The 23,954-nt window shown below is 39.9% G+C and overlaps 1 protein-coding gene across 1 annotated transcript in view; it reads right to left on the minus strand.

Annotated features, from left to right (window-relative positions):
• PRKAR2A (protein kinase cAMP-dependent type II regulatory subunit alpha) overlaps window positions 1-23,954 on the minus strand; it is a 47,952-nt gene that overhangs the window by 19,799 nt on the left and 4,199 nt on the right. Inside the window, exons 2-4 of the mRNA XM_037128429.2 lie at window positions 11,298-11,333; window positions 8,159-8,211; window positions 4,886-4,969 (exon numbers count right to left, since the gene is read on the minus strand). Of these exons, the coding sequence (XP_036984324.2) occupies window positions 4,886-4,969; window positions 8,159-8,211; window positions 11,298-11,333 (173 nt within the window). The remainder of the gene's footprint in view (window positions 1-4,885; window positions 4,970-8,158; window positions 8,212-11,297; window positions 11,334-23,954) is intronic.

The raw sequence follows: 23,954 nt of genomic DNA on the forward strand, positions 1-23,954 counted from the left end.
AACATTACCCGCCATAGCCAGAAGGTAACTGTGTCAATAAGTATAATGAAAACAAAACAATGCTATTCAATTCTAACAAAACATTGGTCTCAGACCAGGGCCTCTGTCGGGCAGGGAGATCAGTGACCATTAGAGCTCAGTAAAGAATACCAGCTTCAGCCCTGGCTGGTGTGGCTCAGTGGACTGAGTGCCACCTGTGAACCAAGAAGGGGTTACTGGTTTGATTCCCAGTCAGGACGCAAACCTGGGTTGCAGGCTAGGTCCCCAGTAGGGGGCACTCAAGAGGCAACCACACATTGCTATTTCCCTCCCTTACTCTCTCCCTCCCTTCCCCTCTCTAAAAATAAATTTTAAAAAATCTTGAAAAAAAAAAAAACCCAGCTTCAACTCAAAGAAAGACCTTTTCTTTGGAGGATAATTTCATGTGATTTAGTGTTCTGTCAGTGTGACTATGCTACCTAAAATAACTGAGTATCACCAAAAAGCATCACTTTCGTTCTACAGTTGCATGTATGTTGAATACTGTAGAAGCTGACAAATATAAAAAGGCTCACTACTCATACGCCATCCACATTAGTGTGGAATGTTAGCCCAGCGTTGCCACCTCGCGTTTAAACAGTCATGCGCTGCATAACAACGTTTTGGTCAGTGACAGCCGGAATACATGACGGTGGCCCAGTAAGACTACAGTGGAGCTAAAAAGTTCCTATTGCCTAGTGAGGCCGTAGCCACCTTAACATCGCGGCACAACACGTTACACGTTTATGGTGACGTCTGTGGGGATGGTGGTGTAAACAAACCAACCGTCAGCTGTGTTGCACATACAATCTGTACAGGATGTAATACTTGATGATGATAAATGACTATGCAACTCGTTTATGTATGTACTATACTACGCTTTTTATCACTAGAGTGTACTCCTTTCATTTATTAAAAAAAATGTTTGTTGTAACACAATATGCTGTGTCAGTCAGCAGCAGCCTCATACATCTCGTGTTTATGGCATCTCTTGATTGCATCGCTTTTCTATTGTGCTTGATTTAATCTCCTGTTGGGTATGTTTAGATACACAAAACTTACCATTGTTTACAATTGCTTAAAGTACTCAGCACCGTAACACACTGTATAGGCTTGTGCTAGGAGCAACAGGCTACACATATGCGTTAGGTGTGCAGTGGGCTGTACCACGTTTATGTAAGGGTGCTCTGATGTTCACATGGTGACGAAATAGCCTAACGATACATTTCTCAGAAGGTATCCCTGTTGTTAGGCAATGAATGACTTGTACTGGTAACAAATTCAGATTTTCATGTACAGTACAGACCAAACACACACATCTCTACCTGGCTGTGTCTGGCCTGGGGGCCGTACATTGGCAGCCTATTGTTCTGGGTAACTCTTCTTCTGCCCTGGACTCTTTAAAAACACCAGTGTCTTGAGATATAGAGTAAGGTGCTGGGGGAGCATTCTAGGTTAGAGGGGACTGAAAGACACCGTGACGACCAAAAGCAACATGGGATTCAGGATTTGAAAAACAAACACCAAAAAGATACCGAAAACTTCACTGGGAAAATCTGAACATGGACTGTATGTTAGGTAATATTATCACACCAATATTAAATTTCTTGAGTTTAGTATTAGTACTGTATTAATATAGGAATACATCTTTAGGAAAAAGCAGTTTATATGTACTTATTGCATATATAAGTATATAAGGCATGTACACACATGCATATGAGAGAAACAGTAAATGTAGAAAATGTTAACTGTCAGTCTAGGTAAAATGTGTATGTATGGCTGTTCATGGTACTATGCTTTTGACTTTCTGAAAGTTTGAAAATTTAAAGACAGAAACTTTTAAATTTTTAAAAATTGAGATAAATACATTCACCAGAATGGCTAAAATTTAGAAAGATAGACAATATTAAATGTTGGTAAGGATAAGGAGCAACTACGAATCTCACATATTGTTGGAAGGAATGCAAAATGATAAAACTGCTTTCAAAAAGACCTATTTTTATAAAATCAAATAAATCCCTATCCTACGATTCAGCAATTTTGCCCTGAGGTAACTTACTGAAGAGAAATGTGGGAAAAAGTTCACAGAAAGACTTGTACAAAATGTCCATAGCATTATTTGCAAGAGCTGAAAAATGAGAACCAGGTTGGGCAGCCATCAACAGAAAAATGGATGAGCAAACTGGCATTTTTATGCAACGGAATGCTACTCGGCAATAAAAAGGAAAGAACTACCATTACCAGCAATGAGACATACTGATTTCATGGACCTCTTAAAATATGATTCTCTGAGAAGGACACAATATGATTTCTGGCCAAAAATGTGTAACTGTTTCCCAATCATGAGGAAGTATCAGACTAATTCAAACTGAGGTACGTTCTATGAGATAATTAAGAAGTACTCTTCAAAGTGCCAACATCATGAACGACTTAGAAAGAACTGACACCTGTCACAGATTGGTGTAGACTAAGAATAAATAATAACTAAATGCTATGTGAGATTCTGGATTAGATCCTCATCCAGAAAACAGAACAAAACAAAATAAAACATTAGTGAGAAAAGAAGTGAAATTTGGAAGAGGTACTGAAGGTCTGTAGTTTCAACAGTATTGTAACAACATTAATTTCCTGGTTTTGATAATTGTACTGTGGTATATATAAGATGCTAATATTGGAAGAACTGGTTGAGGAATATATTAGGTCTCTGTGCTATTTTTGCAACTTTTTTTGTGAGCTTAAAACTAGTCCAAAATACCCCTGGCCAGGTAAGCTCAGTTTGTTAGAGCATCGTCCCCACAGAGGGGCAAGAAATGATCATGAAGGTGCATGAGGGAATTTTCTGGAGTGGTGGCAATGTTCTATATCTTTTTTTAAAGATTTATTTAAAATTTTATTTTTTTAAAAATATTTTACTTATTTACTTTTAGAGAGAGAGGAAGGAAGTGAGAAAGAGAGAGACGTTGGAGAGATACATCTGTCAGTTGCCTCTCAAAGGCCCCCGCCTAGGGACCCAGCCTGCAACCCAGGTCTATGCTCTAACTGGGAATCGAACTGGCCACCTTTCAGTTTACAGGATGATGCTCCATCCCTGAGCCACACCTACCAGGGTGACTATATCTTAGTAGGGGTTTGGTTACCTAAGTGTATGATTTGGTCAAACTTCTGTGAATGTACACTTAAAACATTAAAAAATTATAAGCAAGTATTAAGCACTAGTTCATGACATGCATGCCAAAGTATTTAAGGGCAAGAATACTGATGCCTGCAATTACCTGTGAAATGTACTGCCTAAAATAAGATGGGTTAATACAGAAGCCGACAAATAGCTGCCCATTTTTCTAAATAAGGTTTTACTGCAGCACAGCCACACCCTTCATTTATGTATTGTCGATGGCTGCTTTCCTGCAATAATAACAAAGTTGAGTAACTGTGGTGGAATGTTCACTATCTGGTTCTTTAAGAAAAAGCTTGCAGATCCCTTTGCTGAGGGATGGGTAGATAGATGTAACACAGCAAGCATAGTAAATGTTAATCAGAGTAGTGAATAAATGCTTGTTCCATAAAATTCTTTAAACTTTGTTGTATTTGAATATTTTCATGATAAAATGTTAGAAAAAGATAATTACTGATAAATCCAAAAATTCATTTACCATTTTTCAAGCTAAAATGGTATTCTCCAAAACTAACAAAACTCTTTATTAAATTGACATAGCAACTTCCCTTAGAACATCTAATGGTATTACGTTTACAAGAGGTTTTATTCACAGTAGATAAAGAAGCAACTCCCCTTTCCGTTGCTACAGATAGGTCGTCTAGAGAAAACAACTGACAGACCAAGTACTTCTCACAACCAGCCTTTCCTTGAGCTCATGGTCCTTGTTTTGTTTTATTCAGCCTGAGTCTGATAAAACTCTGGCTAATGTTCTGGGCATTCCTAAAACCACAGAGCTAGCAAATAGACTGGTTTACCAGAGATGGCTGGTCCCCTTGACTGTTACATCACAGATTCATGTATGGCCAGCCAGATTCCCAGGGAGGGCTTGTGGGAATATCTTCAGAAGACTTATCTGCAGGAGCTGAGTAGTAATAGAATTCTAATCCCAGCCTTCCTATCTCTGTACATTTGGGGGTTCCCCAGTAGGTCCAGCATCTCAGCCATTCATGTGGCTTTAGCATGTGGCCCCTCAAAGTAGAAAAGACAGAGGAAATCTGAAGATTGTCTTTGGGAGGTAGCCCCTGCTCTCTGTCTTCCCTGAAGGAGGGAAAACAAGCTTATGCAGAGATCCCTCTGCCGGGCCCTGTACCCACAACACTCCGTGTGTGTCCCACATGCCAGAGGTTTTCAATGGGAAGTTATCCCAAGAGGTGCCCCATACCCTCAGGTCTGAGAAGCAGTCACACACTTCCAGATGCAGATGAAGAGAACTCCACACTGGCATCTTTGGAGAAATTATTCTGCAGCATGAATTCAGACCCTTCAAACTAAGCCAGGGTCACACGAACCTGAGCATTCTCTTTTTACGTGACCAAAGCGCACGGCCGTCAAAAGGCACTGTCTGGGAGAAGTGTCAAAGGAGCTCTACAAAAAACTAAAGTCACCTGAAAAGCTCAAAACACAATGCAAACATCTGCAAGGAAGGCAAGTCTCAAGTTTTATGCCTCACATGGCTGTGGTTAAACACTAGAACTGTTTAAATGACAAAGGAAAAAAGCTAAAAGTAAAGCCATTTTATTTTTTCAAATTGTAAGAGACAATTTAGCTAGAAAATTACATAGGGAGAAGAGAGCCAGCTGGGCTGTGTAGGCTCAGGAAACAAGTTAGAGAAGCAAAATAAAGGGACAAAAATATTTTAAAAATCAATGTTACCTGATCAAGATTTTTGAAAAGGAGAATATCTTTGCAAGCTTCCTGAAGTCTGCATCTCTGTTCATCAGTTTTAGGATGAATCACCTGGCAACACAAATAAAACCAAGGACATTTTAAATTCCATTTTAAAAGCTTACTTTACGTACAAATTGGTATACGTCCCTCTCCTAAAAAGTGGGAAAAATTAAGAGTGTGTTTACTATAATTTCAAATGTGTATAAATTCCAAGCAGTGCCCTGATTGTGAAGGGTAACATCATGGGGATGAAGAGCACCCACCCTGGGGACTGAAAGGCACCGACTGTGTGGCTGCCAGCAAGTTAGCTGCCCTCCCCTGCCCAGAGCCTCAGAGTCCTCATTTGCAAAGCAGAGGGCCCTAGATTTGTTCACTTGACAAATATTAGGTATCTGCTAGGTGCCAGGCACTGTCCTACCTCTGGGGACACAGTAGTGAACATATAGACAAACACACCTGCTCTTGTATTCAATAAATACATAAAAATATGTTGAAGAGTTATAAGGCTCTGCAGGAAAATAAGTTAGGGAAGGGTGTCTGTGTGTGTGTGTCCAGATGGGACCTCACTGAGAAGATGACATTTGTGTAAAGACCTCCAGGAAGTGGGGACAACCTGAGGGAGGGAGTCATGTTGGCCATCTCTGTGGAAAGAGCACTTTAAGCTAAGGGAACAGCAAGTAAAAACAAGACCTTATGGTAGGTAAATAGCATGTTTGCAAAATATCCAGGAGACAGATTCGACTAATGCAGAGTGACGGGAAAACTGGGAAGAGAGCAGGTTGGGGGGCTGGGCGTGTGTGATGCCCAAATACAGAGGGCATTGTGGGTCGCAGAACTGGAACTTTTCTCCAGTGACATAAGGGCAATGTAAGGATTGTGACTGAGGAAAGGAAGAGATTCAATGTTTTTAAAGGCTCATACTAGCTGCTGAGTCGAGAACAGCCTTGAGAAGAAAGGGTGAAAGCCAGGAAGCTACTGTCGTTGCCAGATGGTGACAGTTAGGAACACAGTGGTAGCAACGCAGGTGTTGAGAATTAGTGGAATTCTGGCTATGTTTTAAAGACTGAGCTCAACAAATCTGCTGAAAAATTAAATATGGGTATGCAAAAATGAGAGGAACGGAGGGTGACCCTAAAGTTTTTGGCCTGAGCAACTAGAAGGATGGTACTGCCATGAATTGAGCTAGAGAAGACTACGGTAAAAAGAATGTTTAAAAGGAGAGATAATCAGGAATTCATGTTAAGTTTGAGTTGTCTGTTGAAATCTAAGCAATCATGGAAAATAAACAATGGCTACACAAGCTAGAACTCAAACATCAACAAATAACAGTAATCATTATTATTATTAGCAGCAGTAGTAGTAATGGTATCTATAAAATTAGAGATGTGCCCTGGCTGGTGTGGCTCAGCTGACTGAGCACCAGCCTGCAAACCTAAAGGTCGCTGGTTCGGTTACCGGTCAGGGCACAGGCCTGTGTTGTGGGCCAGGCCCCCAGTTGGGGGTGTGCGGAGGCAACTGATTGATGACGTTTCTCTCCCTCTTTCTCTCTGTCTAAAAATAAATAAAAATATTTTTTAAAAGTATTAAAAAATAAATAAAATTAGAGTTGTCATAAAGATTAAATAAGTTAATATACGCGGTGTTTAAAACAGTACCTGACATTAAGCAGATGCTTAAAACTATATTCAACAAACATTTATTGAACTAAAAAATAATTCTCACTAGTACTGCTGTTATTTATAATTGAGAGACCCATCAAGCTCTTTCCTAAGTACTGTCTTCATCCTGAAAAGAAAGCTACATCATGTAATCCAACCATAAATAACATATCAAAGTGTGAAGCATTTTGAATAAAGTTAGTGAAAAAATCAATTTAACTTTTAAAAGTCATCAGGAATTTTACAATATCCAGAATAAAAATATTTTAAAAATCTCCATGTCTATTATATCCACACAATGGTAGCATTGTATTATTAGAATACTTCAGAAATCTTTAACAGGCTATTCATTTTAAGGCATACTTGAAAGATCATCAAAGTTTCTTTTGTAACATCAATCTTTTAACAATGATGCTTCACATTGGCTTTTATAGAAGTAATTTTTTAACTGTACAAGAATTTTAAAACCTAAGTTTTTCAAAAAGCTCCCCAAAATCAACCACAGTCTGGCCATAGTCACTGTTAACCTCTGAGACACAGCCTTCCAGAAATAATTACACCAATAGATCCAACTGTGAAGGAATGAATTCTCCTGCAGGTAACTGCTGGGCCAGCTGTCCTGACTAAGCTTTAGGCTTTGATAGGTATAGCTAGGACTTCTTTTTATTTTTATTTATTTTTTTTAGATTTATTTATTTATTTATCTTTAGAGGGGAAGGGAAGGAGAGAGGGAGAGAAACATCAATGTATGGTTGCATATCGTGGATCCCCTGCCGGAACCAGCCTGCAGGGAACTGGCCTGCAGCCCAGGCATGTGCCCTGACTGGGAATCGAACCGAGATCGTCTGGTTTGCAGGCCCGCGCTCAATCCACTGAGCTACACCAGCCAGGGCTGCTAGGACTTCTTTTTAAGAATGTTATACATATTTTTTATAAATAAACTTTTAAGAAAAGATTTTATTTATTCATTTTTAGAGAGAACAAAGGAGAAGGAGAAAGAGAGGGAGAGAAATATCAACGTGTGGTTGCCTCTCATGTGCCCCATACTGGGAACCTAGCTCACAACGCAGGCATGTGCCCTGACTGGGAAATGAACTGGCAACCCTTGGGTTCACAGCCTGAACTCAATCCACTGAGCTACCCCAGTCAGGGCTATTTTTATTTCTGTAAAGATTTCATTTATTTATTTTTAGGGGAGGGATGGAGAATAGAGGGAGAGAACCATTGATGAGAAATACTGACTGGTTGCCTCTTGCATGCCCCTTCCCCCACTGGGGACCTGGCCCTCAACCCAGGCATATGCCTGGAGTGGGAACTGAACCAGCGACCCTCTTGTTCACAGGCCAGCATTCAGTCCACTGAGCCGCACCAGCCAGGGCTTATTTTTCAACTTCAGTTTACATTCAATATTATTTTGTATTAGTTTCAGGTATATAATTCTTCTTAACATTTGTCAATCAGCTAGATAAAGAAATGGCATCTTCTTGAGATTTTAATTTGTATTTAATTATCAGCATGATTTGATCTGGTATGTAGAGGAATAGGGGAGTAAGTGGGTTATAAAACAATTCTACCTAATACCCTTTGCTGTAGTTCTTACCCTTGGATCAGTATCTTCCTCTTCCTCATCAGGGTTATAAGCCTCAGCACATACTAAATTTGGAGAGAAAAAATAGAGAGAAAAATGAATAAAACAAATGTGTGCTTTTACTAGGAAAACAGGAAGTGAACACAATTTCCTTTTATTCACTCTTTGTTAAAGCTGTAGTGATTTTTTAAATCTGTTCTTTCAATTAACAAATATATTAAATACCTACTAATGCCAGGCATTCTGTTAGGTGCTGAAAAGCCAGGTCTCTAGGGATTTGTAGCTTTGAATAGGAGAGAGATGATAAAATATAGGATGGGTCAAAAGTGGTTTACAGTTATTCATATGGAAAATAATACAATAATCAATCAATAATAATATAAGAATAAACTATGTTTTGCATACTTACAACTGTAAATATACATATTTTAAACAGATTTTTATTTATTTTTATTTTTTAGAGAGAGGAGAAGGGAGGGAGAAAGAGAGAGAGACATCAGTGTGTGAGAGACTGTCCGTCACACACTCCCAAGTGGGGACCTGGCCCTTGCGGGACACTTTCCTGCCTGGGAATCAAACTGGTGAATCCCTGGTTCAAAGTCTGGTGATCAAGCCACAGAGCCACAGCAGCCAAGGGGTGTAAACACACTTTTGACCCACCATGTATGTCATCTACTAACTCCCACTCGAGCGCCAAGGACAAGCAGGGAGGTGCTGTCTCTGCTGAGTCACGAAGCGGGGGTGGAGAACCACAAAGGACAGTATATGCAACATATTCACATGGATGTGGAGTAATTATGAACAGAACCAATTAAAATAACTCACCATCATCACGTACATGAATGACTTAAAAGTAAGAATGAACTTCTGACAAAATAAATACTTCGTGTCATGCTCTGTTCTAGGTACATTACATAAATCTAAAACCGTCTGGATTTCCTTTGTAGGTAACCTGTGTTTATGCCAGTTTCCTGCAGGATTTGTCTTTTGTCACAATTTAGAAATTTTAAAGAATTCAATGAGCAATTGTTTATGACAGGAAACATATTATAAATGATATTAAGTATCCATTTGAATAATACAGCTGAGAAAAATGAGGAAGATTTCCGCAGGCTAACAGATAGTGAGGTCTGAGAAAAAAAGCAAGGTGCAAAGCACATGATATGCCATCTCTTCAATAAGAAAGGGCTTCCGTGGGAAAGTAGGAGAGCTAAAAATGGGGGAGGGATGGAATTAACATAAACATTTCCATGTATATACAATTTTTTACCTGTTTATTTTTCCAAAAGAAAAAAAAGGGATAAACCATTTTATTACTCTCTGAATAATAAAATTACTCAGAAACAAAGGGTAGGCAGAAACAAAAAGAAGAAGGTATAGGGAAAGGACTAAAATTTCTCTGAGAAAATTCATACAGTTTTAACATTTAAGTCATATAAAATATTTTACATATTTAAAAATCAAAATTAAATGGATACAGATAGAGGGATTCTACAACTGACTACAAAGAGAAACAGACTGTACAATTTAAAGGGGACAAATAACATGTACTTGTCTGAGTTTTCAACAGTTGAAGGACTGAATCACTAACAGCCCAAGCAGTATTCACGAACTACGCCCCACTGTGCCTCTGGAGACGTCACTACAGTCCCCACTACCCAGATCAGTCCTGCAGATGTCAAGGAATACGACTAGTCTTCTACCGGGCAGGGAAGGCAGGCAGGGACGAACAGTGACCAACGGGAGATGATCACCCACCAGTCTTTGCGCCAACCTTAGTCTCTACTTCCTCTCTGTGAATAACAGTCTATACATAAGAACACATCCTTCAATCTCCTTTCAACAGACTTTGGTGTACAACGTTACATATGCAAATGACAGAAAGAGTAAACGTGGCAAAATGTTAACTGGTCAGTCTAGGTAAAAGGCTTTCTGAATGATAAGATTTTCCTAAAGAAAAGGATTGAGGGACAAAAAGTAAATTAGGGGTAAGAAACGTTCTCAGAACAAGGCGAAATGAAAGAATTTGACACATACAGCTTGCACAGCAATCCTGAAACACACAACACCCCAACTATACAGAACCAAATTAACTCCAGACGTTATTACAACTTGCTAATAAAAGTCTTTTTTTAATAAACAAACTCTGGATGTATCCAAAAGTCAAACATTCTAATTACATGAAAAGCTTTTAGAAAATATACTCATCAGCTCTATAAAAAAGGAGGACCTCTGAAGCTTAGGGGTAATCTTGAACAAAAAGGAAAGGATGTACATATTCAATAAATATTTGCCGAGTGCCTGATATGTGCCAAGTAGTGTATAAAGTACTAGTTACATAATGGAAATTTTTAGTAAATAAAAAATAGCAAAATTAAAATAAATAGCACCACCAATATGAAAAACTTTACATTAAAATTTCAATGGTTAAAAGTCATGACAGAAATTTACTCAAACTTACAAAAGATAATCTAGACTATAAGAGTTAAAAGGGTCAAATATTACTAAACTAGTTCCATGCAAAAAAATAAAAGAAGACTTTCCATGTTTGGAAACACTTATTTTTATTAATTATCAATGGAATGCCAAATAAAGACAATCTGAGGTACTATTTTACATTTAAACTAAAGTAGTCCGTAAATATATAAAATCTTTAAGGGAGCAGGCACCATACATGGCAGGGAGACGGCGTTTGAAGAGGCCTCTGCAGGAGACTTTCCTCCCTGCAGCCTATTCCATAGACTGTCTCCAGAAAGTAACACGCCAAAGAGCCGACGCGGTGCTTACTCACTCATGGGGGGAATATCACTCCCAACACCGTAACTGAGGAAGTAATTTAAGTGGCTCAAAAATGTATGCAAGAAGTTAATGGCAGCATAATCTAAAAAACCAGAAATAGTAATATTAAGTGCTGTTTTTTTAAGCCATGATTATAAACATGGAAACATACTAATGACATAGTAATTAACTAAGGCAACACAAAACTATATACATATATACTCAGAACTTAAAATGAAACAGAATGAAGGAATCAGTTAATTTTAATAATCTGAATGCTAACTTTTTATTAAAAAGGTCAGTTTGTTTCTATTTAAGATAATCCTATCTTAAAATAGCATTTTAGCAGTATGTTTTGAAAGAGAACACATACCTGATACTCTCCGGTCGTATCTACTAGGAACTGGAACTGCAAAAGACAGAAGAAATAATATTTAGTCATCATAATGTCATATGACCCCATTTTTACCCTCCCTTTTTGCAAAGATCTTTGGCAATGGAACTAAGCACCTTGATACCAAATGATGGGTCATTCTAACTTGATGGGTATGGGAGAGGTTCCTTTGATCATTTGAAATTCCAATGCCGCCCTGGCTGGTGTAGCTCAGTGGATTGAGTGTGGACCTGTGAACCAAAGGACCACTGTTCGACTCACAGTCAGGGCACATGCCTAGGATGCAGGCCAGTTCCCAGCAGGGAATGCATGACAAGCAACCATACATTGATATTTCTCTCCCCCTCTCCTTCCTTTCTCCTCTAAAGATAAATAAATAAAATCTTAAAAAAAAAACAATGCCTGTCACTCTGGTAGAGATACGAAATGTACACCAGTTTAAGCACTCGATGCAGGCAGGTCTCATGGATTTCCATAATTAAAGCCCACTAAACAGTAGTATACAACCTAAAATTATAAAACACATACTGACACAATTGAGCAAGAGTGATATCAGAGGATACCTCACAAAGAGTTAGATATCAAGATTATAGAACTATTACAAAATAAGAGCAGTATGTTTATAACAATTAAAGACACAAGAGGAGTCAAATGCATAAAGAAGAATGAGACATAACCAAAACAACCAGGGAGACGTGAAATCAACAACAACAACTTGAAATTCTAGGGAAAAAAACATTGTCACACATTTAAGAACTATAATGCAAGGTATATTCTCTTGCTATACAATATCTAAATGTGCTGACAAAATCATTTTAAAACATCACTACCAACAATCAACCACAATGGTATTAATTTAAATGTACAGGTGTAAATCAGAAGGGCAATTAGAAAATAACTTGAGACAAATTAAAATAAAATCACAATATGCCAAAATGTATGGAATGCTCTGAAAGCAGTGCTAAGAGGGAATTTACAGCTGTAAATGCCTACATTAAGAAAGATCTCAAATTAATAACCTAATTGTACAACTTAAGGAAGTAGAAAAAAGAGCAAAATAAACCGAAAACTAGCAAAGGGAAGACAGCTACAATGGTAGAAGTCAGACTTCTCTGAATATACCTTTTGTCATACATTTGACTTTGGAACCATATCAATATTTTACAAAATTGTACAACTAAATTTGAAAAAGCAATCCCTCAAATATAAAGCAAAATTAACTGTATTCAATATATTAAATTGGGAGCAAAAGCACACAAAGAACTATTTCAAGTGACTTGACTGGACATCTTAGTGGGGTATATCCTAAAGATAACAAGAGCTCAAGATAATCTTAGTTTTCAGAAATCATACTGTTAGTCTTAGACTCTGAGACTGTTTGTGTGTGCTATGAGATGAAGAAAGAGAGCAACTTTTTAAAAAATTTATTTATTTTTAGAGAGAGGGGAAGGAAGGGAGAAAGAGAGGGAGAGAAATATTGATGTGCGAGGAAAATTGATCCGTTGCCTCTCACGCCCTCCCCAACCAGGGGCATCCTCCAACCCAGACATGTGCCGGGACTGAGAATCAAACTGGCAACCTTTCGCTTTGCAGGATGACTCTCAACCAACTGAGCCACGCTGGTCGGGACAAGAGAGTAATTTTATTGTTAAATACTGAGATTTTCTGGCATTAGAGAAGGGATAGACATTAAGTTGAGTAAAAATATTATAGTCTTGAACTTAAATGAAAAATATGACTAACCTCCATACCAATGAGCATCCCTACCATCTAGATCGTGATCCCTACTATTTTAGCCTAAAGGGAAATAGGGCTCCTTGAAGAAATTATTAATCCCCAGTAACTACTCTGGAACTAAAGATATAACAGTCAGTACTGAAAAATCTACCAGAAATCAAGAATGCACAAAACAAACAAACAAACCCCACAGGTCACGTCTCAAGGGAGTTAGGTTACATGTTAGGAAACATGAAGAGGTTCCCACTATACAGATGAGATAACATGAGCATCAAATAAGAGCAAAATGGCAATAGATGAAAACATCAGAGCCCTGGCTGGTGTAGCTCAGTAGATCAAATGTGGGCTGTGAACCAAAGGGTCACCAGTTCAATTCCCAGTCAGGGTACATGCCTGGGTTGCAGGCCAGGTCCCCAGTATTGGGTGCACGAGAGGCAACCACACACTGATATTTCTCTCCTTCTCTTTCTCCCTCCCTTCCCCTCTCTCTAAAAATAAATAAATAAAATCTTTTTTTAAAAAATCAGATAAAGTTAGATCCTCAAGTTTATACTGATATTTTTTCAGACTTCATTGGTCACCTTCGGAGCATGGTAGAGAACCAACTTATTATTTTGAATCTAGGTTAATTAAAGGAAAAGACTCAAGCATTTACCCTGCTTTTCCTGAACAAACTATACTAAAGGTAACCTAAGAGTTAATGAGTGAAATTTTTTTTACAGAAGTATTCCATTTTATGCATAATAATGACCCATAGTCTAGGCAGTACTGACATGATCATCAGCCTCATAAATGAGACGGGCCAGCTGCACATGCCTTCTAAGGGAAACACATCAACAACTACAAAATAGTTGGTGGGGGGAAGAAGGGGATACAAACCTGAATTTGACTAAGGCTGTATGTATAGCAATGGTTCTCAAACTTTAGGGTCTATCAGAATCACCTGAAGAACTGTTTTAAGAAACAAATTGCAGAAAACCATCTTGAGTCTCTGATTCAACAGTCCTATAATGAACCCAAGCAAGAATTTGTATTTCTATCAAATTTCCCAGGTTGATGCTGATGTTTTTTATCCTGGAACCTCTCTTTGAGAATTACTGCTCTGGCACTAATTAGAATTTAGAGGAAAAACACAGGACAGAGGAACTTTGATACAAACACCATGGGATGCAATCAGCAAGCTCCAGATTATGAAAAAAATCTATAGAAATTTTCTTCCTCAAGGTAAACTTCAAAGGAAAAAAAAAGGAGAGACATACTGAGAAAGATCCTATAGGTTGAAAGAGACTTAAGAGATACAGCAGCCAAATATAACCTATGGATCTTATTGGAAGATGTATGGAGAAATTTAAACACAGATTGAATATCTGATTAAGGAATTATGGTTAATTATCTTAGATGTAATAAAAAGTTTGTGGGTATATTTTTAAATTATATTTTATTAGTTTTGCTATTACAGTTGTCTTGATTTTCTCCCTTTGTCCCCCTCCCTCACCACTAGCTCAGGCAATCCCCCCACCACTGTTCATGTCCATGGGTCATAAGTGTAAGTTCTTTGGCTTCTCCATTTCCCGTACTGTACTTTACATCCCCATGGCTATTCTGTAACTACCTATGGGTACTTCTCAATTCCCTTACCTCTCCACCCATTCACTCATTCACTCATACCTCTCCTATCTGGCAGCCATCAAAACACTCTCCATATCCATGATTCTGTCTCTGTTCTTGTTTGCTTAGTTTGTCTTCTGGATTCAATTGTTGATAGATAAGTATTTGTTGCCATTTTATTGATTATATTTTTTTACCTTCTTTTTCTTAAATAAATACCTTTAACATTTCATATAATAATGGTTTGGTGATGATGAACTCCTTTGGTTTTTTTCTTGTCTGGGCAGCTCTATATCATAGGGAACCTATCTACGTGGCATGGTGAATGTAGCCCAGCCTGATTTGGAAAATAAGTGGGGAGCGAGTGGGCACACAGGAACCAAGCCCACAGACCGGCTTCCCCACGGAGAATCAGGCCTGCACTGTACCTAGGCTGCTTTGAGGCTTGCTTATGGCTAAAACTCCCTCAACCTGAATTGAAGCAGTAAATGTTTACTGCATATCTTTGAAGTAACTTCCTAAAATCTGTGCTAAACCTCCCAAGTATGGAGTGTAACCAGTTCAACCACCTTTCCCCTTGCATTTGCAAATTCCCTTTTTCTTTGAATTAGCAACATTTTTTCTTTTGTTATCTGTAGAAGGTAACCACCTAAAGCAAACCTGTGCATAGTAAATGAGGACCATGTACTAATATATGGGCCTCAATGTGATGTATCCAGGAAAGCAATAAAAGCTTGTACAGACAGGGGTTGGGGCCCTCTCTCTCACTCAGAGAGTAGCCAAGCCATCCCTTTTTCTCCACAGAACTTCTGTGGTCCATATGAATTTGTTCGTAGCAGCCACAACACATGGACCCTGAGGGTCAAAGTCCACATCAATTTATCTGCCCTTCAATTCTAAATGATAGCTTTGTTAGGTAGAACAATCTTGGCTGTAGGTCCCTGCTTTTCATGACTGAATATTTCTTGTCAATCCCTTCTAGCCTGCAAAGTTTCTTTTGAGAAGTCAGCTGAGTCTTATGGGAACTCTCCTGTAGGTAACAAACTTCTTTTATCTTGCTGCTTTTAAGATTCTTTCTTTATCTTTAAACTTTGGCATTCTAATTATGATGTATCTTGGAGTGGGCCTCTTTGCATCCATCTTGTTTGGGGTTCTCTGTGCTTCCTGGACTTGCATGTTTATTTCCTTCACCAAATTAGAGGTGCTTTCTTTCATTATTTTTTTCAAATCGATTTCCAATCTCTTGCTCTTTCTCTTCTCCTTCTGGCTCCCCTGTGATGAAAATGTTGGACCTTTGGAAGTTGTTCCTGATGCTACTTATACTATCCTCGTTTTTTAAAATTCTTTTTTCTTGTTGTTCTGATTGGCCATTTTTTGCTTCCTTATGTTCCAAATCATTGATCTGATGCTCGGCTTCAACCACTCCACTATTGTTTCCCTCTAAATTTGTTTTTAAAGGTTTTATTTATTTATTTTTAGAAAGGGAAAAGAAGGGAGAATGAGAGGGAAAGAAACCTCAATGTGTGGTTGCCTCTCGTATACTTCCTACTGGGGATCAGGCTACAACCCAAGCACGTGGCCTAGACTGGAAATCAAACCGGTGACCCTTCGGTTCACAGGCTGGCATTCAATCCACTGAGCCACACCAGCCAGGGAAAATTGTTCTTTATTTCAATTAGTGTATCCTTTGTTTCTGACTGGATCTTTTTTATGCTGTTGAGGTCCTCACTAAGTTCACTGAGCATCCTTATAACCAATGTTTTGAACTCTGCATCGGATACATTGCTTATCTCCATTTCATTTAGCTCTTTTTCTGGAGTTTTGATCTGTCTTTTCGTTTGGGCCACGTGTCTTTGTCTCATTTTGTCAGCATTCCTGTGTTTGTTTCTATGTATTAGGTAGAGCTGCTCTGACTCCGTCCATGACTTGGTACTGTGGCCTAATGTAGTAGGTGTCCTATAGGGTCTGGTGGCAGGCACAACCTCCCCTATCACATAAGCTGGGTACTCAAGGTTTGCGTGCTGTGTGGGCTGAGTACCTCCACCTCTTGTAGTTGAGCCTTGGCTGCTGTTGGCAGATCAATGGGAAGTACTTACCCAGGCTAGTCAGCGGCAAGGACTGGCTGGGACCACTTCCCACCACCATCCACCCTCCAAGGAGGATCAGCTGTGCAGGGACAGGATGGTCATGTTCCGACATGGTCTGTTGCTGTCTACTGGGTGCACCGGCCCTGAGTTTTCCTTGGTGGTGCAGGCCAAGGTCAGCCCCCATTTGCATTTTGTCCAGGGCCACCCTGACTGAGCTGTAAAGCAATCTGAGATGGCTGCTACTTGAGCCAGGCTTGGAGTCTCCCAGGCAAAGCCAAGCTGTGAATCTAGGCTGGCTGCTGCTGGTGCTGGGCCTGGGGCTCAACGAAAATGGCTATTGCTTATTTGAGAGGATTCAGGAAGTTGTGAAGGCTGAGCCAAGGCCAGCCATTCCTATGGAAAAGCAGCTTGGGTGGGTCCATACATTGGGTGGGTCCATACATTGTGTAGAGTCTCTGAGGATCTGTAAGGTGGGTTTAATAGTGTTGCCAGGTTGATGGAGTCTTAGATATAGCACCAGCTTGCTGGCTCTAGAAAAGGGACAATGGTATCTGTTCACCTTGATGCTATTAGACACTTCAGTTTCTCCCTGTATGCCACAAGTGCCTTTCAAGCTGTTACCTGGCGCTGGAGCTCAGAGGGGATGAGCCTGAGTAGTTGAGTCCATGTGTAGGTTCTTTAAGAGGAACTGCTTGGGGCTCCAGTAGTTTTTTCCATCAACTCAATCCCCGCTGATTTTTGCAGGCAGCAGTTTCAGGGCCTGATCTTCCTGGTACAAGAACCCTGGGTTGGGAGGCCTGGTGTGGGTCCGGGACTCCTCACTCCTGAGATATACCTTCCGAATTTTTATCCACCACACATGGATGAGGAACAGCCCCTTCCGCACCTGCACCCCTCCTACCAGTCTGGATGGATATGGTGTAATTCCATAGTTGTCAGACTTCCATTCAACTTGATTTCTGATGGTTCTTAGTGAAGGTTGTTCTATATTTCGGTTGCAATTTTGACATGGTTGTGCAAAGAGGTGAGCCATGTCTGCCTACATTGATATCTTTAAATTGGATGTTACTCTTTCATTATTGTATATGCTCCAAATTTTCCTCCAAACATGTCAGTGTTCTTCCACAATGTTTATTTCTTTGATCCGACAAGCATGGACCCCAGCAGGGGTAAGATAAGTACTGTGGATGTATTTTAAAAAGTAGTCCTTAGAGGTATAATCTTAACTGCTTATGGTAACAATCTGGAAGAAGAGCTTAGTTTGAGTGGGAATGCTTATGAGCTGGGGCCAGCTCCCATGAGATCAGCGAGACTGTGTTGCTGGTTTGAAATTGGCATGGTAAATGCGTGGGTAAATACTCCCCAAGGGAAATTGGCAAACTATAAATTAGAGCCCATTGCCATTCTATCACTGGCCTTAAGTTAATGAAGTTCGGTACTAAGCAGATGGGGTGTATTACACGATTCTCTTACTATTGTGTATAATTAACATTTTCTATCATAAAAAAGTAGAAAAGAAAACCAGCATTTCTGGGAGAAGAGTGGGGAGCCAGTGAACAGGCGGTTCCTTTACTCACTTTTTGCAAAGCATTGCCCTAATACATACATCCGGCCAGTGAACACAGTCACTTATTCTGAAACAACCATTGCCACCCACAACCCCCTGCCCCTATAACGCTTGTAGGTTTGACATCTCTCTGCTTCTAAAGTACCCAATGCCTAACAGACCCATCGCCAATCCAGCCCCAACATCCATGACTCAGAGAAGGTAGCTCCATTCCAAAGGCTGAGCACTCCTTCCCTATCAGAGCACACAAAAATTCCACGTGTCTATTACACACTAAAAGCTCCTAAGGAATACGAATGAGGACTTTCCTGCCATTTTTTTTAGTAAAGACCTTGGCACACACAAACACTAAATATAAATTAACTGAGTAGATGATTTCCTATTACTCAGTCTGGAAAGGGACTAAAAGTCATGTCCCCTTTCTGGTGTATATCCTCTCATCAATTCACATCTGGGGCCAATTTAAATCAAAATATAATAGGAATATAAAGCTATTATGACACCAACTGGTGTTTGGCAATACAGTTCTGACATTTACCACACAAAGTAGACATGGTTTCAATAAGACCAACCTGACTTCAGAGTGAGCTGCACTTTGGGGGTTCTCAGGCCACCCCCATTTCTAACCAACTGGCTCCAAATTCGGACGTCCCACAACTCTTCGGGTTAGATTTGCCGGGACAACTCACAGAACTCTGGAAAGCAGTGTGCTTACAATTACAGTTTTATTATAAAGGGTATACAAAGCAGGGCTAGTCAAATGCAGAAGCACGTACGCGCAGTCTGGAACAGTCCTGAATCTGCCTTCTCCTCACGGAGACGGAGCGCGTCACTCCGCCAGGAGGTAATAAACGTGTTTGCTGACCACGACGCTCAAGCTCCACCAAGCTCCAGTGTCCAGTTTTTTTTACTGGGGTTTCATTCCATAGATGTGACTGACTGAATCGTGGGCTGCATGATTAAACTCAAGCTCCAGTTCCGCTCCTTTCTCCAGAGGACAGGCTGGGGCTCCGAAGCCCCAACCCGCCACGTGGCTGGTCTTCTGGTGACCAGGCCCCATCTTGAATCTTCTCATTAACAAAAGTCAGGTGTGATCCATGAGGCTCCAAAAACACTCCTACACTTGGGAAATTTCTAAGAGTTTTAGAAGCTCACTGCCAGGATTCTGGGACACAAGCCAGACACATTCTTTATTGTGCAACAAAAACAAACTGTTAAAACTCCCTAGCCAATTTATGAAAATAAAGAGAAACATTCAAAAAAATACCCAAGACCACTGATGCCCACTCATTTTAGGAGTGCTATATCCCGTTCTTATTTATTATCATCTTATTTTATTCTGGATTTTTATTTATTTATTTTTAGGGAGAGAGGAAGGGAGGGAGAATAAGGGGGAGAGAAATACTGATTGGTCACCTCTCGCACACCTCTGATTACCAGAGACTGAACCCACAACCCGGGCATGTGCCCAGACAGGGAATCGAACCAGCAACCTTTAGCACACTGATGTTCAGTCCACTGAGCCACACCAGGGTTATTAGCATTTTAGATACTACTGATATACTAGACTAACAATATTTAAAAAATTTGGTATACATCAAAATCAACCATAATCTGAGAATTATCCAATGATCCCTGGTAAAAAACCCCTGAAGCATCGCCAACCAGATGGGCCTTATCTTTTGTGAGTTAAGAAACCAACCCGTTAGTGGAACATTGGACACTTGGTCTGGCAATGGCAAGACAGGTCACCTGCCCTCCTAATGATCGTGGAGCCACCGAACGAAAGCCCTCAATAATCTTTCCCAAAAGAGCCATCAAGAACATGACAAAATGATACATCCATGAACAGTGAGAAGAAAATCCTCCTCTAATCATAATTTTACTTTTTAAAAGAAATACTGGGCCCAGGGCCTGACTGGTGTGGCTCAGTTGGTTGGGTGCTGCAAGTGGAAGGTCACCGGTTTGATACCGGGTTAGACACATGCCTGAGGTGCAGGTTCAGTCCAGTCCGGGCATCTGCAATTTGCAACTGATTGATGTTTCTCTCACATCGATGTTCCTCTCCTTCTCTTTCTCCCTCCCTTCCCCTCTCTCTGAAAACAAATAAATGAAATCTTAAAAAATATATTTTGTTTATCCAGTTTTAGAGAGAGGGGAAGGGAGGGAGAAAGAGAAGGAAAGAAACATCAGTGTGTGGCTGTATATTAAGCACCCCCCACTGGGGATCTGGCCTGCAACCCAGGCATGTGCCCTGACTGGAAATCAAACCAGCAATCCTTTGGTTCATAGGCCAGCACTCAATCCACTGAGTCATATCAGCCAGGGCTGGATAAATAAAATCTTAAAGAAAAATTGGGCCCTGGCCAGTGTGGCTCAGTTGGTTAGAACACTGTTCTGTAACTGAAGGGTTGCAGGTTTGATTCCTGGTTAGCGTGAATGCCTAGGTTGTGGGTTGACCCCTGACCCAGGTGCAGACAATCCTTGGTCTGATCCCTAGTCCAGGCATGTACGGGAGGCAACCAGTTGATGTTTCTCTGTCACATTAATGTTTCTCTCTCTCTCCCTCTCTCTCTCTAAAAAGCAATGAAAAAAATGTCCTCAAGTAGGATAAAAACCTTTTTTTAAATATTGGATGCCTTAAAAAAAAAAAAGGTGCTTAATTATAACACTGCAAACTGAATAGTAATTCTCCAGCCATTGGTTTATCCAAAAAATCTTTATCCAAATTTCTATGTTGTTAGTCACTGTCTTCATACATAATATCTTGTGGGTATTATATCTTCAAACTGTTGATGACAAATTCCAGGCAGATATCAAGGCTTAGACTGAGAAAAACTTAAGCCATCTATTTTTAGATTCACTTAAATGGAACCTCAAATGCAAAAGAAATAATATAAGCTAAGAGTTTTAGTTACCAGTCTCTGAACCCTCCTATTTTTTTAAATTCCAAAGAGCCACACACTAAGTTTTACTCTAAGCAGAAAAAATTACATGAGAAAAACATACTGTGAAAATATACAAAAACAGTGCTAGCAGACCACATGTTTTAAGAGACAGAAAAAGTAGCTGTGCCAACGCCTATTTTCATTTCTGGAGCCACATCATCTAAAATTATAACAAAAGAACTCAATGAGCAAAATATTTTCCCTCAAGTTGCTTTTTATTTGAATAGGAATTCTTGATCCATTATTACTGAGTAAACATTTAATCTTTTTTTTTTTAAGATTTAATTTATTTATCCTTAGAGGGGAAGGGAAGGAGAGAGGGAGAGAAATATCAATGTGTGGTTGCCTCTTGTGAGTCCCCTGCTGGGAACTGGCCTGCAACCCAGGCACATGCCCTGACTGGGACTCAAACCGCGATCCCTTGGTTCACAGGCCCATGCTCTATCCACTGAGCTACACTGGCCAGGACTTTTTTAAAATATATATTTTATTTCTTTTTTTTTTAAATTTTTAGAGAGAGGGGAAGGGAAAGAGGAAGGGAGGGAGAGAAACATCAATGTGTGGTTGCCTCTCACATGGCCCCCACTGGGGATCTGTCCCACAACCCAGGCATGTGCCCTGACCGGGAATTGAACCGCTACCCGTTTGGTTCACAGCCTACGCTCAATCCACTGAGCTATACACCAGCCAGGAATAAGCATTTAATCTTGAAATAATCTCTCATTCTTTCACAGAACTGTAAACTAAGGCTATTCTGTGCCAAAGGCAGTGAAAACAAGCTCCTCACACAGTTTCTGGAATGGGAAAACATGCCCAACCTGTCCTTGACCAAATACTACGTGCTGACGGCTACAATTGCATCTGGTCTTCAAATGAGAGTTTTTCAAAAGCTGCCTAGAGGTCACTGACGATGCATTAGCAAAGCTCAGTTTTTGTTTTAATGCAGAGGGAATCTTTTGTGTTCTGTGAATAAGTGTCCTCTAATTTGTTTTTAATAATCGTATTTCCTTAGGAAGCCCACCTTTTCTTTTCTTTTCTTTTTTTTTTTTAGATTTTATTTCTTTATCTTTAGAGGGGAAGGAGAGAGAGAGAGAATATCCATGTAGGGTTGCCTCTCGTGGGTCTCCTGCTAGAAACTGGCCTGCAACCCAGGCACGTGCCCTGACTGGGAATTGAACCTCGATCCTCTGGTTCACAAGCCCGGGCTCAATCCACTGAGCTACACCAGCCAGGGCAGAAGCCCACCTTTTCTCAGGGTTTTGGAAGATCATTTCTTTCCCACAGACCATTCTTACAGCCACTTTCAAAAAGGGATGTAGGGCTGTAAGTTTTACTGCCACCACGCAGTAGAAGCGGGAGGGAAGGAATGAGGAAGGAAGGGAGGGAAGAGGGAGGCCTTGTAAGATTTTTTAGCTGCATCAAGTGGAGACGAATATCCCTGAACAGCAGCAACTCTGCCTTCTCACACCCAGGAAGACAACAAGTCCACCCAGGGAGACAGGCCCCAGGAGCCTCACCGGTCACAGAAGTGTTAATCGTGACGTGATAAAAACAGGACTTATGATGATTACCTCTCTCAAAGACAAAAAACGGAGGCACAGGAGAAGCAATGTGTGATTCATAACTGCACAACTCACTTTTCTAACTGGAGACTGTCTTGCCCTTTTCTATAATAAAAACAATTTGTGAGCAGATCACTGAGGACGTCATTCCTTTTCACAAAATTGAAAATATTTTATTTAGTTATTTTTAGAGAGAGGAGAAGGGAGGGAGAAAGAGAAGGAGAGAAATATCAGTGTGTGGTTGCCTCTACACGCTCCCTCCCAGGGACCTGGACCACTACCCAGGCATGTGCCCTAACTGGGAATTGAACTAGCGACCCTTTGGTTCCCAGGCTGGTGCTCAATCCAGTGAGCTGCAGCCAGCCAGGGCCAAAACTGAAAATATTTTAACAGTAAGTGTCAGAAGCAGAGCTGAAGAGAAAGTAGGAAATCTGCATTCTCAATGAAGTATCTCCATCAAAAAACCAATCCCAGGATAACTATATCACTTAACTGCTGCTTGTAATTATCTGGCTATCTCCAGAAACCACAATAAAAGTCAGGGATTATTACAACAGATTCTGGTGCACTTATCATGATAATGACCTTTTAATTGCTTTCATTTTTTTTCAAGAAAGTAATAAGAAGTTAATAAGAACAAATGAAAAATTCCAAAAAATAAAATCATCCAAAAATAGTACATCATCTCTCATCAGACATTGAAGAAGAGTTTTGAGACTTTAAAGAGGATCCAATAAGCTGCCCTTTCCTTCATTCCAGATAAAAGATTTTGTATGGAGTAATTTATATATTTTAAAAAGAATCCCCCCAAAAGGTCTAAATCATTAAATGCATTTGCCTCTCTTTCATATGTCCACTGCATACAAATGGGCAATAGACAGATAAGCCAGAAAAATCAATAACCAGTTTCAATAACCAGTCATTTTCCTTTGGCTTAAACATTCACATTTATCGGAATCAAGTAAGTAAAAGACAAAACTTTAAATCAAGGCCATAAAGAAGTAAAATCTCAAATTACTCTTTTTCTAAAATCATTTTTTAAAAAATTTTATTTAATTTTTGAGAGAGGAGGTGGGAGGGAGAAAGAGAGGAAGGGAAAAATCAGTGTGTTAGAGATACATCAATCA

Source organism: Artibeus jamaicensis, unplaced genomic scaffold (assembly GCF_021234435.1).
Source record: "Artibeus jamaicensis isolate MK-2021 breed Jamaican fruit bat unplaced genomic scaffold, CSHL_Jam_final contig_519, whole genome shotgun sequence".
In the NCBI taxonomy this organism is placed as follows: Eukaryota; Metazoa; Chordata; class Mammalia; order Chiroptera; family Phyllostomidae; genus Artibeus; species Artibeus jamaicensis.